We start from the raw sequence: 15,029 nt of genomic DNA, 5'->3' as shown, positions 1-15,029 counted from the left end.
AGGACAATTTTTCACCATTAAGACACATTTATTGTTGCATAAATGTACTTTATGAACTGAAGAGGTTCTTAGCTTAATATGTGTTTATCAGGAATAAGAATTTTATTTTGTAAAATACTTTTTCTGTATTTACTGAGATAATGATAGGTACTTTCTTATTTACATGTTACATCCCAATGGTTAACAATCTTACATGTTTGGAATCACACCACTTAAGATGATATACTGCTGTGGTATCTCCATATTACCAATAGAATGGGGAGAACAAGCAACACTAGTAAGATTCCAAAGTGATGGTAAAGCTGTGGGGTGGATGGGATTATTACGTATTCCTGGGGGGAGCACAAACATTTTCAGCCATGTTAGAAAACAATGTGAGGCTTTCCATAATGTAAACATACAACTGTCATGAAGCAAGCAATCCCACTCTTAGGTATTTGCTCAAAAGAAAAAATAAGCTCACACAAAATCCTATTTGCAAATGTTGTAATGGTTTAAAACATAATCAGCTCAGCCCAAATGGTTAACAGTATCCTTCACTTATTAATTCACACGATGAGATAATATTCAGTAACAAAAGAGAAATACACTGATCTATGCAATTGTATGGATAATTCTCAAGGGTACTATGTTGTCTATCTAAGAAGTCAAACTCAAATGATTACATATTATATGAATCTACTTAAATGACATCAGGAAAATCAAACTTGTAGGACAAAAAAGGGATTCTGGCTCAGAAAACAGCGACTTAGGGGGTGATGCCATTGTTGATTAGTGGTTTCTGTGGCTTCAGAGTGGGGGAGGGCTCAGAAAATAGGGGAACTTCAGAAGCGGAGGGGGGTGGTGGAATTGATTCTAAATCGTGATTCTTGATGTTGCTACTTAGCTACTTGCATCTGTTAAAAATCAAAGAACTGTCACTTAAAGGCAACATCAATTTAACAAAGATATTGCTAATAGAATAAGCAGGCAAATTACAGACTGGAAAAAAGTATTTATAAAGTACATATTTAACTTGTACTATCTATATAATAAACATGTTATATATAGTACAAAGATTTTAAAAATGGAAAATGAGCATGTTTTGTGAAAATACACAGATGACAGATACATGTGAAGATATCCAAATCATTAGTCACTACAGGAAGGCATATTAAGGTAAAATAAAACACAACACATTCAACAGAAGGGCTAAAATTAACTGTCACCTCCAAAAAAGACCTAACAACAGCTGGTAATATCAAGGATAAGAAGCAAATACATTTTATATACTGTACATGATAATAAAATTGGGCTATATTGGTTTTTCTGCCGCTCTCTGCTGCCTCTTCACCCCGTGCCCGCCCCCCCCCCCGCCATCTTGTTCTAGTCTTCTTGTTTGGGTGGTTTTAGATCTAAACATCACATATGAATGAAAACAAGTGATATTGATCTTTCTGATTCTTGCCTATTTCAATTATCTACAGCCACTTTGGAGACTAGATTGATAGTTTAGTATAAAAAACAGAAACAAGATCTGACCAATGACAACAACAAAATTACACTTCTATTTCTATGTAAACCAGGCAATTCTAAACTTGCGTGTGTGTGTGTGTGTGTGTGTGTACTGGACCGGGGGCTTGAACAAAGGGCTGGTATGCTGGCTAGCACCACCACTTGATATTTAGCAATTTAATTTCTAAGTATTTACCCAAAACAAATCAAAACATACATTTCAATAGACTTGTATTCAAATCTTATGTACATTTTAGTCATAAAACCATAAGCTAGAATAATCCAACTGTCCACCAACTGCTAAAAGACTAAACATACCGGTCCATCTAAAGAAGGAACGAGTACTTCAATAAAGAGAACGGTGAGGAGCATAACACCGCCTGGAAGACTATAGGCACAAAAGACTACACACTATACAAGTCCACTTACAAAGCATGCGAAAAATAGCAAGACGGGAGTCACCGCACGCAGACTAGTTAGGGGCAAAGACCAGGGGCGGAGAGAGAAAGGACTTCAAAGGAGCACAAAGGAACTTTCTGGAGTCATGTAAAGGTGAATAGTTACATAATTACACACTATCAGCATTTATTACATTTTATACAAAATTTTATGGTATTTTATCAGGCTTAAATTAAATTTTTCCTGGACATCTCCAGGTTCTTTTCCTAAATATACAACCAGAAAATAAAGATAATATTAAACAATTTTTTTAAGAAACCAAAATCCCACTGCTCATAGACAATAACTACTATTAGAGTCTTGATATCATCCTAGCTATTTTTTCAACAAAAATATTAACTTTTGGCTAGTACTAACATAGGATGAAAGTATATATACTGTTCAACAACTTTTCCTCTAATGTTCAAATACATCACAATCCTATGATTTACCATATGCATTTTTTAAAAAAGAGAAGTCTCAATATGTTGGAAATGATCTGTACAACCTGTGGGGGGGCTGGGGGAGAGAAAGTAGGAGAAAAATTAGGGAAGGAGTAACAAGTTTGACAAGAAATGTACTTATTACCTTACTTATGTAACTGTAACCCCTCTGTACATCACCATCACAATAAAATAAATAAAAAAGAAGTCTAATCCACTTTGATTCTCCTAGTTGTGAATGAAAGAGAAAGCTTACTATAAAATGTTTTTTGTTGTTGTACATAATTGAAACACAACTTTTTAAAATTAATAATTTAGAGTAAGTCACTGCTTTTAGATTCTTTAAGGAGTGGGCTCTAATTTTTCTAAATAAAATTAAAATTTCCTATAAAACAGAAAAAATTTCAACTTTTTCTGAGATGACAACACAACTTGAAACTTAAAAAGAGTTAACACTAAATAACCATTAATAAAAGGATCTTGTAGAAAACAGGTCGAGTTATTTGTTGATATCATCTCTAAATTTAGGAGAAGATGCTGTCCTCAAACACAGCAAAGGGCCACTCTATTTAAACAGTTTTTTTCTTTTAATTATTATAAAGAAAGAAGAGATAAACCCCAGGGTCTAAAATGTAATGAGTGATCCTGTTAGTTCCACCAGACTAAAATCATACAGTCTACGTATGTGGTCTTTTCAGCCACATCTGTCATGAACCATTTTTACATCACAAAATGCAAAATACTAAGCACTGGTTTACTAGCTCAGACTTGGGAAAGTAGTCATCATTTTGATTTCCCCTTAAAGAAAAGTCGGCTCTTAGGACAATAGCTGACAGCTCTTTGCAGTGTGTATGTAGGACTTCCATGCATTGTACCATCTAATTCCAATGTAACCCAAGCAATGGTGAGAAAAATCATAGTGAAAACAGCCCACATAAAGTGGAAAAACGAAAAATCAATCATGATTTTCTTAAAATCAAAGTATTTTCCTTGACTAGGTAGCATGGAACAATTGTTAAAAACATTTAAAACACAAACAAGTCTCATGTCACCATGAGCATGTATCCTATAGTACATGCTCAATTAATGACGGTTTTTTAATCCCTTATGAATCACATTTTTATTAAGAATTTCACAAAATGATCTTATATTCCTTTCAAACTATGTTGCATTAAAATGGAATTTTAATATAGAATAAATATTCTATATTAAATTTAAAAATGTTTGATTTATCTGAAACCTTCATAGTCACCTTTTGGCATTTTCAAAATTAATGTTATTTTACTCATGGGGGTAAAAAAAAAAAACAGGCCTTTAATTTGTCCTATAAGAAAAGTCCAAAGATTTTAAGACACTAAACCAAAATATTAATCCATTAGTTAATGGCAAGAATCTTATTATATAATTTGATATTAGACAAATATAGTGACTCTGAAACCACTGAAAAAAGACTTGCATATCTGATATATAAACAAGCATTTAAATCCCATACATTTGTCAGTCTTTCAATAATGAAGTCGAGAAAATAAACTCGCAGACACCCGAGTGAATTGGCCACTGTAAGAGACAGAAGCTCTCCTAAATCCTCTGTTTACACTGGGGATTAGTGGAGGGAGTGTGGGTTGTGCATGGAGCAGTCCACGGTCAAGGGAACCTGCTCCCTGTCAGCCGCAGGGCAGAAGGACAAAGCCTGGTCCTGGTAGGAAGTGACCCATAAACGTATTCCTTCTCGGGATTTATACAAAGCCAGTCTGCCTCACAGAAACTCCATATGACCACGAACCGGCCGGCAATGCCTGCCAGGAGGCCTAATTACAGGTCTACTGAGCCCAATAACAAAAGCTGAAGGGCTTTAGCCTAGGGATGATCTGCTTTATACTGACTTGAGAGAGTCCATATAGAGGACCCAGAAGAAAGAGGTTTAGCTTTAAAATTCTCCCCAGAGGCCCAGCATTGTGCTCTAGTCCAGAAAGCCCACATGCAACATACTTCAGCTAGGCTTAAACATCCTACCCTCTCGAATTAACATTCAGCTACTGTCTGCTTAACATCTGCTCAAACATGGGAAGTGGCTGTGATATTGTTAGGCTCTTGCTGATGGCTTTCTTCTTACTAAATATTATTAGGTCTAAATCAAATATAAACATGTAACTGAGGTTAAAACAAACAAGAGACTTTTTTTTAAAGACAAATTACTTAAAGATTCTTTTTAGGCAGCACTAATTTTACCTTTCTGGGTTATTACAAAGACAAAAATCACACACATTGTCAGAAACTGGAAGTTAAATTAGCATGATCAATTTCATCTTGCATTGAAGCTGTTCAATTATATGTTTACAGAAACCATATGTGATGAAAAAAACTTTGAACTAATGCCCACGTCAATCAACTTATTTAACATTTTATTCTCTTCTATCTCTCTTTTTGCTGTTGTTTTTTTGTTTTTTGGTTAGTCATGGGACTTGAACTCTGGGCCTGGGCGCTATCCCTGTGCTCTTCTGCTCAAGGCAAGTGCTATATCACCACTTGAGCTATATCACCACTTCTAGTTTTCTAGTTGTTTATTGGAGATTAGAGTCTCATGGATTTTCCTGCCCATGCTGGCTTTGAATCATGATCCTTAGACCTCAGCTTCCTGAGTAGCTAGGAAGACAGGAGTGAGCCACCAGCACCAGAATTCTCTTCTCTTTTTAAATTAAAGTGCTATTCTTACTGGTCTTAATTCTCGATGACATCATGTACCAGGGGTGCATGCAGGCCAGAGGAGGCATGTGACTCACCTACCCATCCAACCCTGGTAATGCCACCAAGTACAAAACCAAAGTTGCTCTTCCTCCAGCTGGCTAGCACACAGCAATCAGTTCTCAGGCTTAATAACAGCAAACAGATCAGTTCTCAGAAGACTACAGGGTGTCTTCACTATATGTTACTACTTCCACTTTGTCAATGAACACTGAAGGGCCCCACGCACTAACAACTTCGCTGTGTATCTTCCATGGAGTGGACCTTGCATGGCACGGAGTTCATGTCACTGAGATCTCAGTATTGGATGGCAATGCCTTTCAAATTAAAAGTAACAGTGACAGAATACGTGGGACATACAGTGCTTTGTAAGTATTGGCTCATTTAAACTCCACAACCATAACTTCACTCACTGTGTCCCATTTCACTGGCAAGGCTACTAAAACATAGTAAAGAGGAGACTTGACTAATGAGCACCAGGTTAGTGGAGTCAGATGTCCATCTAAATTGTCAGCACATGGGCAAGGAGACTCCAATGTGAGAAAAAAAAAAGTGGAAGCTCCAAACTACTTACTATTATACAGAAGTTAATTTTTCAAACATTTTCTGAAGGCTTACCATGAAAGCCTCTTTCACATAAACACACACACACACACACACACACACACACACACACACACACACACACACTAGCCTGTTTCTCAGGTCAGTGGTCAGAAACTCGCTGAATGAAATCTCTGGCAGCTATAAATCAGATTACAGCAGCTTCTATGGTGTGGAAAACAGTGTGAGATTATCAAAGCAGTGACACCCGTAATTCCTGGGATCACAAACATTTGTGCTAGACAGGACGTAGAATGCATGTCCTGCCTGTGATGTGCATATGCACAGAACTATCCGTGCCCAGCTTCTACCCACAAAGGACCACTGGCACGCATGTCCATAGCTAGGATATTGGTGATTCTAAATATTACTCTGGCTTTTTTCAAAGTTATAAGCTTAATGATTATGAATGCTCTATATAGGTAGGGGAGAAAAATAACTTTTTTTTCCTGAATGAAACTGATCAATTTAAAAACTCACTTCAGAATCAAATTCTTATTTGAGGCTACAGATGATTTTATTGTAAAGCAATCACAGAACTAAGTCTACTACAGAATAGAAAGGTATTTGTTAATATTTTTTATTTCCTTTCTACCCAACAGAACTCAAGGATTTTATCTATGGATTGAAATAGCTCAGGAGTCAGAAGTCATTGCACTTGCATCCTGAATTCCGTTACTGAGCAGCTGTGTGACTCTTTGCAAGCCCTTTAAGCTTTCAGTCTTTGTAATATGCAGTTAGTACATTTGCCATGTAGAGATGTAAGTCATAGGATGTGTGTGTGTGTGTGTGTGTGTGTGTGTGTGTGTGAAAGAGTTTGGACAAAAACATCTTTAAATTATGTGAGAAGCATTTTTCTTTTTATGCTGTGCCTGTCTGCACCACAGCCCCACACAGCAGTTATCATCGATAAGGACATTCTGACAGTCACCAAACCTAAACATTTCCATACTGGTACCCTGAATGTGGATGCTCTTTGGTTAACACAACAGAGAACAATTCTATATTTTGAGGGTGGGAAAAGAAAATGGTTCAGCCCCTGTGGTAAACAGTTAAAAAAATTAAATATAGAATTACCAAATGACCCCAGTTTCCCTAGGTAAAGACACTCAAGCCTGCAATCAAGTACTTGAACAAAAATGTGTTCATAGATTGAGAGGGGAAAAACTGGTAGAAAATGAGGGAGGGCTGACACTATTCAAAAAGAAATGTACTCATTACCTGGCTCATGTAACTGTAACCCCTTTGTTTATCACCCTTACAATAAATTTTTTTTTTGGGTCCAGTCATGGGGCCTGAACTCTGGGCCTGGGCGCTGTCCCTCAGCTCTTCAGCTCAAGGCTAGCACCCTACCACTTGAGCCACAGCGCCACTTCTGGCTTTTTTTCTTTTTGCTTATATGGTGCTGAGGAATTGAACCCAGGGCCTCAGGCATGCAAGGCAAGCGCTCTACCACTGAGCCACCTTCCCAGCCCCTAAAATAATTTTTTAAATCTATGCAATGTATGCATATTCATAGTAATGCTATTCACAAAAGCCCCAAAGTAGAAATAGACCAAATTTCCAGTGAATGAATAGACAGCATTCATGTGTGCGTGCACACTCATGCACGCACACGCGCGCGCGCACACACACACACACACACACACACACAGAGTGGACTATTATTCAGATATACAAAGAACATGAGCACATTTCTAGAACAGACTAAATGAAAGCTGGCCATAAAAGATTTGCATTATAGGATTCTATTGACATGAAAGAGAGTCAAGGTAGATTGGTGGTGAGCATGTAAATGTTCCTCCAAACAATTATGGCAGTATTTACATTATATGAAGCCAACCTCTATAAGCTTCATTTATAAAATAGGGAGCTATAGTGACCTAGAACATGCATGCACACACCTATACACACCCGTCAAAACATACACACACACACACACACACACACACACACACACACACACACAGAGCTTGGAAAACCACCTCTGATCTCACTAAACAATCAATAAACATCCAATCGCTCATGACCATGGAAGAAGCAGAGGTAAGCTCAGGACTGCTCCACTCTTCATTAGCATCTCTCCACAGAGCAATAAAACTGAGGCAGGAAATGGAGGGGAAGGTATGGGATGACCTCTGGGTAAAATGTCTGACATTTTCACTGAGGAGATGATAATGGGAAAGACAATAACGAATCATATGGAAAAAATATTGTAAAATCTGAATAATTGAATCTGGGTGAATTATTGCATTTACAAAAGAGTCAAAGGTTAAAATTTCAAACTTTTGAATCAGAATATAAATATGTAGTAGTTTGGTGCATATAAAATATGATCATAACAAATACAATAAAAGCTTTGACTACAAATTCACGTGTGGTGAATATGCATAATACTACATGGTTATATTTTGTTACTTTATTTACACATGTATCTTTCAAAAATTATACTTCTGATAATCATGGATAAATGTTCTAAATAGATTTTAATCCAACATTTATAAGATTATCAGTGTTCACTATCATAATCAGTGACAATGAAACAGTTGAAAGTGAAGCATTCTTCTGGGACCCATAGCTGGAGTAAAGCACTAATCTGTAGCATTTCTATACATGAACTTCAGCTACTAAGTATGTAGATAAAAGACTGAAATAAATACTCCCTAAAGAATGCAATATAAAGCCTAAATCTTTCCTCATATCCAATTTTAAGGTTTCAAAGTCACAGTGTTTACCCTGGAAACTCAGGTGACTTCCAATGTAACACTGGCTGCTACAAGGCCTACCTAGCCAGGTATCTCAATCTAGAACTAGGCTAGACTCTGACTGCAAGCTTTGTCAGACTGCACTTCACTTCTTACCCCAGCTTCCTTGGTATGTTTAAATTTAGTAATACCTGCGCATGTTTTAATTCATCACCAAAACAGAACTGCAACCTTGCCAATGAGTTCTATACTTGTCTATGTACTCTAATCCCTATCTATCCATCTGCTTTCTTTCTCCAAGGGAAAGTTCTCACTAAAAATAACACTAGGTGATTTTCAGAGCATCAAAAAGGGAAAGCTGAGAAAATGATCACTTAACCAATGACAATGAAACATAGCATAAGCTGGGGGCATCAGTGGCTAATACCTGTAATCCTAGTTACTCAAGAGGCTGAAATCTGAAAGCTCACAGTTCAAAGCCAACCCAGGCAGAAAAGATTCCATTTCCAACTAAGCGAAAAAAGCTGAGTTGGATGGGCATGGCTCAAGTGGTAGAGCCCCAGTCAAATGAGCAAATGAGCTAAAGCATGAAGTCCTGCATTCAATTCCCCACAAAAAGAAAGAAAAAAGAAAAGCAGCACGATGTTTTTGTAAAACCATTTAAGTATCAACATCAGCTACATTATATTAATTCCCATAGTAGTCAATCTCACAAAAATAATCTAAAACAGTGTAGAAAAAAAGTAAGAAATCCTCCAATCAACATGCACATAGATATTTTCACAATAAATACTAAAAATATAATGGTCTTAAATTACTTCTAAGGTGAAAATAAAAATCCCATTTCATCCCTGTGGGAATTATAAACTCTTTCACATATAAAAAAATAATTTTAGAAACTGGAGTACTATGCCTGATGACATGATTTAAATAAGCTACCTACATTTTTGAAGAGCATAGTAAGATTCAAAGTAATATATTATTAGCATTAGAAAACATAGCATGGATTGTACACAAGTTTAAGAAAGTTTAAGAAGGAAGACATGAAGCTGATCAGAACATCTAAAATTGAAGTTGTAACATTATTGTATGAATGAGAAATAGAATAGCCTTTAGGATTAGACAAAGTCTAGAACATAGTGTCAAGAAGTCAGTTGATGTAACTGACAGAATTCTCAATTTATACTGATGTAATTTCTTACAGAACAGTTAAAAATCCTAACCTATTCCACCCTATATAAGAAACAAAATGGTCATAGTCTTAAATATAAAATGTGAAATTTTTAAACTTTTAGGAGAAAATCATGATCTGAGGTTGGTCAAAAAATTCCCATACATGCCACCAAAAGCACAATCCATGAAAGACAAAATAATAAAGTTGAACTCACCAAAATTAAAAATTTAAATTGATGCCATGCTAATCATTATGAAGGTAAAGAATTACATTCATCTGATTATAAATTAGCACTATATTTAGCATTCGATCACAGCAACAAATACTTTATATGGCCTTCTATATAATCTAATCTAGACTGTATAAATCTGTCAAGAGTTTTTTTTAAAGGAGCTTTCTGTTTGTTCACTCAGGTACTGGAATTAAATTCAGGAACACAAGTTTGCAAGGTGGTGGTTCAACCACTGGAGCCTGGCCTCCAGCCGAATTTTGCATTGGTAAGTTTTGAACTAGGGTCTTACTTTATTTCCAGGCAAGCCTGGGCTGCAGTTCTCCCACTTCTGCTTCCCTGTGTCTCCAAGGATGATGAATACTCCTACACCCAGCCATTGTGCTTTCCCTTTAGTTGGTATAACAGGCATGTGGTACAGTGCCCACTTATTAGGTGAGATTGACTGCCTTCAACATTTATGCATAGGCTGGCCTCAGATGGGCAATCACCTGATCTTTGCCTCCCAAAGAGCTAGAATTACAGGCTTGAACCACTTCACCTGAAAGGAGCTTTCTCTTTAACTCACATAGAAGCAGGGGATCTGCCTAGATATGCATATTTTTACTTATGTGTACTTAATCATCAGTACTTACCAGCAGCTTCAAGGACCAGTTGTAACCTGGCTTTGGCCTGCTCTGCTGGTGGCTAAAAAAAAAAAAGAAAAGAAAAAAAAGAAGTCAACCATTAAAGATAAGTTAGAGATCATTTTTAGTAAATGTAGCTTTAAATTAATACATGGTTATTTATCAAAATTTGGAATGTTTTCTCACAAACAATATTAATCCTAACAAAAGTTCATCACATTCACCCTCAATGCCAAATCATACTCTTCATTCATGTGAAAGAATGAATGTAAAGAGTTCTTTATGCTATCCACCCTGTACCAAGCAGCAGTACCACAAATAACCTTAACCAACAAGGGGCAAACCTCACACTCAAAACCATCTTGAATGGTGCTATTTCTTAGTATATGGAAGCAGTAGAGGTTAAACATGGTAGTCACTTAAGTCTGGAACTCAGCCAAGGAAAATCCTAAAACAAAATATTTTTTCTGTCTTTTAAGTGAATCTTCAATAAGCAATCGTCAGGAAGACAGTCTACAATATAATCTACAGGCTGGCTTTCAGTTCTAACTGCCCTAACATTGCTTACTTAGTGAATGTTAATTCAATACTGACAGCAAAGTCTGAAAGTCTATACAGTACCGATTATCTGAACCTTTAGGAAGAAGTGTGTCAATCTTTATCATAGAAAACTGAGAGAGTTGGAAGAAGTTGAACAGAGGTATGATGAGATCAAATCTTTTGCGACATCGTTCCAGCATTACATCTGAGGATGAAGCATGAAAGCATTGTGACTGGACATCTCAAGAATGTTTCTGAAATATCTGATTAGCTTATCTGATAGCTTATTCATGTTGTAAACACTTTCTTCTGGGTTCCCAAGTTGATAATATTTTTTTCAAAAAGAATGAGGATCATTTGTATATTTAGCTGTGCTGCCATATTCATTTTTTCTGGGCTGTTGGATTATAATAGTTTTTAATAGAAGACTGAATATCTCTAGGCAGGAAATCTGTGAATCTTTTGTGTGCTTTCTTCTGCTGCTTCTAAAAAACTCAACCCTTCACTGTATAAATTCTTACCGTTAGTTTGAACCAAATGAAACTGCCACTTTCACAGTTAAAAAATTATTAAATGTCAGCACTCTATATAGTTTAATCTCAAGGTATGGTCATTTTCTCATTGGAATATTTTAAGCTTACAGTTCAACAAATAGGGAACAAAACATATGCAGAAAACAATAATGAATAAAGTAATATGAAATACTAGTTGTTTGTTACAATGATCAACTTTTAAAAAATAAAGGCTAGTTACTTGATGGAAAATTTAAGATTACCATGCTATATATTACTTAGTTTCTCGTTTGTAAGAGATAGTTTTGAAAGTATATAAATCAGTATATTTAACCTTATTATCATTGTAATTTTTATTTGTGAAAATAAGGTTTAATTTATCTCATTTTTTAATTCTTCAAGGAGAGATGCCAGGAGTATTAACAAAAGAAAGGGATCTACCCATGGTTTCCCTTATTTGCAATATCTAGTATATGTATGAGTCAAGCAGAAAAGGTCAGATAAGATGATGTTAGGAAAATGAACCCTAAGATACGTATTTAATTTTTTTCTTTCATGCATTTGTTTCTAGCGCATTTATAAGATTATTTCTTTGTTGCTTTGTATGTCCCTCCCCCACAGTATAACCCCTGCTTTCACTGTATTTGATGTCAGTATAATTTGTGGAGGGGAAGGGGAAAAACAAGTCGTTTAAATAAGGATACAGGTGGACCCCTTGCAACAATGAAAAGTACAAGTTGTCATGTCGAAAACGAACTTTACAACTTTGGTTGGGGGAGGAATGAGGGGGGGGGAGGCTGGGAAGGGGAAACAAAGGAGGAGGCTATAATACTTGATAAGAAATGTACTCATTATCTTGCCCATGTAATTGTAACCCCTCTGTACAGTATTTTCACAATAAAAAAATAAAAAATAAAGGGATCTACATAAGGTAGAAAGAAAGCTCAAGAGATACAGTGTATTTGTTTACCTATTTATTTTGTTAGTCATGTGGCTTGAACTCTGGGCCTGGACACTGTCCCTCAGCTCTTCAGCTCAAGGTAAGCACCTTACCTCTTGAGCCACAGCACCACTTCTGGTTTCCTGGTGGTTTATTGGAGATAAGAGTATCACGGACTTTCCTGCCTGGGCTAGCTTTGAACTATGATCCTCGGATCTCAGCCTCCTGAGTAGCTAGGATTATAGCATGAGCCACTGGTGCCCAGCCAATGTATTATATGTGTGTATCTATCTATATCTATATCTATCTATATCTATGGATAGAGATAGATCTATATATATTTATAGATCTATCTCTATTTATAGATAGAGAGATCTATCTCTATTGATAATGGAATCATATAACTATACCTGATGTGAGGAGAAGGGCTGAGAGAGCTCCAGTTAGTGGTCATGGACTTGGGTTTACTATGTCTATAGATAGAGATAGATAGACTTATCAGTGTGTATATCTATCTATATCTATGTAGATATGTATGTATATCTATATTTGTATACATTGTTCTATACATTAAAATTCTTAAAGAAATGTAATTATACAGATCAAGTATCTTTTTGAATGATGATTTTTTTAATTGACTAACAATGGCCATGGATTTGGACTTTTCTTTTCTTTTTTTTTTTTTTTTGGTGCGTTGTGGTGCTTAAACTCTGGGCTTGGGCACTGTCCCTGTGCTCTTCAGCTCAAGGCGAGTGCTCTACCGCTTAAGCCAATATGCCACTTGTGGTTTTCTAGTGGTTTTTATTGGAGATAAGAGTCTCACGGACTTTCCTGGCTTTGAACCGTGATCCTCAGTCTCAGCCTCCTGAGTAGCTAGGATTACAGGAGTGAACCACCAGCACCGGTGCATTTGGACTTTTCTTAAGCAGAGATAATTAATTAGGATAAATTGTATTTTTGTGATTACTACCAACATCAACTGCAACACCATTACATGACTATTATCTTTTCCCTTACTAGGTAAGCTGATTCCTAATCTTGTGAGGCAAAGGACTAGTACATTTATCTACTGAAAATATCTTTTGTAATGAGATAGTAAAATTCTGTTCAAAGTAATTGAAACCAGAATTTTAGAGCACAGGCCCAACCTCCAGGAGTTCCATGTCAGGACCCTTAAATGTCAAATAAGGAGACATGGTTAGGGTAAAGAAAGGGGATTTATTACTCGCAGAAGCCTGATGTGGTGACAGCACTTCAGTCCATCTTCAGCATCTTGGGGTAGGAATATTTGCCTGAGTTTCAGTAGGGCAAACTGGAGACAGGAGGGCCAGGGGCAGGAGGTATCCATAGTTAGAAAGCAGTTCCAAGTCACAGGCATGTTCAGAGGTGGCAGAGGTGGCCACTGGTGTGAAGTCAGAAGTGGTCTTACATTCTATCTCAGAACCAATCAGGTGTGGTCTTGTTCTGTTACGAGTCAGTGACACCTGGCAGATGGTCCAATCTCCCTCCGGCCTGCTCTTTCCTGGCTTCTACCATGGCTATGGAGTGACTGCAGGGGGAAATGACTCTGAGCAAAAGACATAGAAACAAAATGCAGAGTCTGGGAAGCCCAGATTCAATGTCTCACAGCAGAAAGCAGCTTTCTTTTAAGCACCTTTTATAGAATGACAATACTAAAATTTGAAAGCATGCAAAACTGCCTACTAGCTGAAGAAGGGCAAGGTACTATATATTAAAATATTTTAAATATTCAGATGTTGTAATATGGTATATTCATTTGAAGACTCTAGCTTAAATTAATTATTTAAGATACAATGCAGTAACATTCATTATGTTTTAAAGGCAACTGACTTAAAAATGACTCAAAGTAAAAACTAGTAAATTTCTAATAATGGAGGAATAATTGAATGTATTACTTCACTGTACTAATATACTGTAGTATAAATAGCTGTAAAACCTTTTACAAAAAAATAAATGTTTAAGGAAATACCTTGCCAATAGCTTGTTTTAAAAATATTTACAAAACAAATTTTAGTGACATAAAAATTACTCATACTATATTGGTAAATGAAAGCACAGGATACAAACTTAAATCACATAGTTGATTCAATATATGTATTAAAAACAGAGATGACAAAAGAAAGATGTGAAAGAACTACCCAAAATGTTAACAATGGTGCATCTTACTTCTGGTGAAGTTAAACAGCAAATATTAGGAGATCTACTACCCACTGAAAACACATTTTGTTTCAATGATTAAAATAGCAATTTTGGAAAACTGGGAAATAACTAAAGGCATCCAACTATCCAAGAAGTATCTACTGGGTCAAATTATTATGCTATCAAGTAAGAATGGCAAGTTTGGCTTTCTTGCTTAGAAACATTTCTTCTTCACAAACAACAACAAAAAACCTACAGCCTTAACATCCGGCGGTGGGTCAAAGGCAGCGGCAGAACAACCAGCCATTTAAGGGATTTTGGAAGTAAGAAAGCCAGATGAGATTAACATTGTAAACTCTCTACACACTCAGTATGGACTAAATTACAAGTGTAGAAAATCTATGAGAAACCAGTGAAAAACCA

At 36.3% G+C, this 15,029-nt stretch overlaps 1 protein-coding gene across 1 annotated transcript in view; it reads right to left on the bottom strand.

Annotated features, from left to right (window-relative positions):
* The window catches only part of Rsrc1 (arginine/serine-rich coiled-coil 1), a 273,596-nt gene that overhangs the window by 88,399 nt on the left and 170,168 nt on the right, over positions 1 to 15,029 (bottom strand). The window contains exon 9 of the mRNA XM_013016136.1: positions 10,464 to 10,515. Coding sequence (XP_012871590.1) covers positions 10,464 to 10,515 — 52 coding nt within the window. The remainder of the gene's footprint in view (positions 1 to 10,463; positions 10,516 to 15,029) is intronic.

Source organism: Dipodomys ordii, unplaced genomic scaffold (assembly GCF_000151885.1).
Source record: "Dipodomys ordii isolate 6190 unplaced genomic scaffold, Dord_2.0 Scaffold30, whole genome shotgun sequence".
In the NCBI taxonomy this organism is placed as follows: Eukaryota; Metazoa; Chordata; class Mammalia; order Rodentia; family Heteromyidae; genus Dipodomys; species Dipodomys ordii.
The sequence above is the reverse complement of the archived record's forward strand: the minus strand, read 5'-3'. Positions and strand labels throughout refer to the sequence as shown.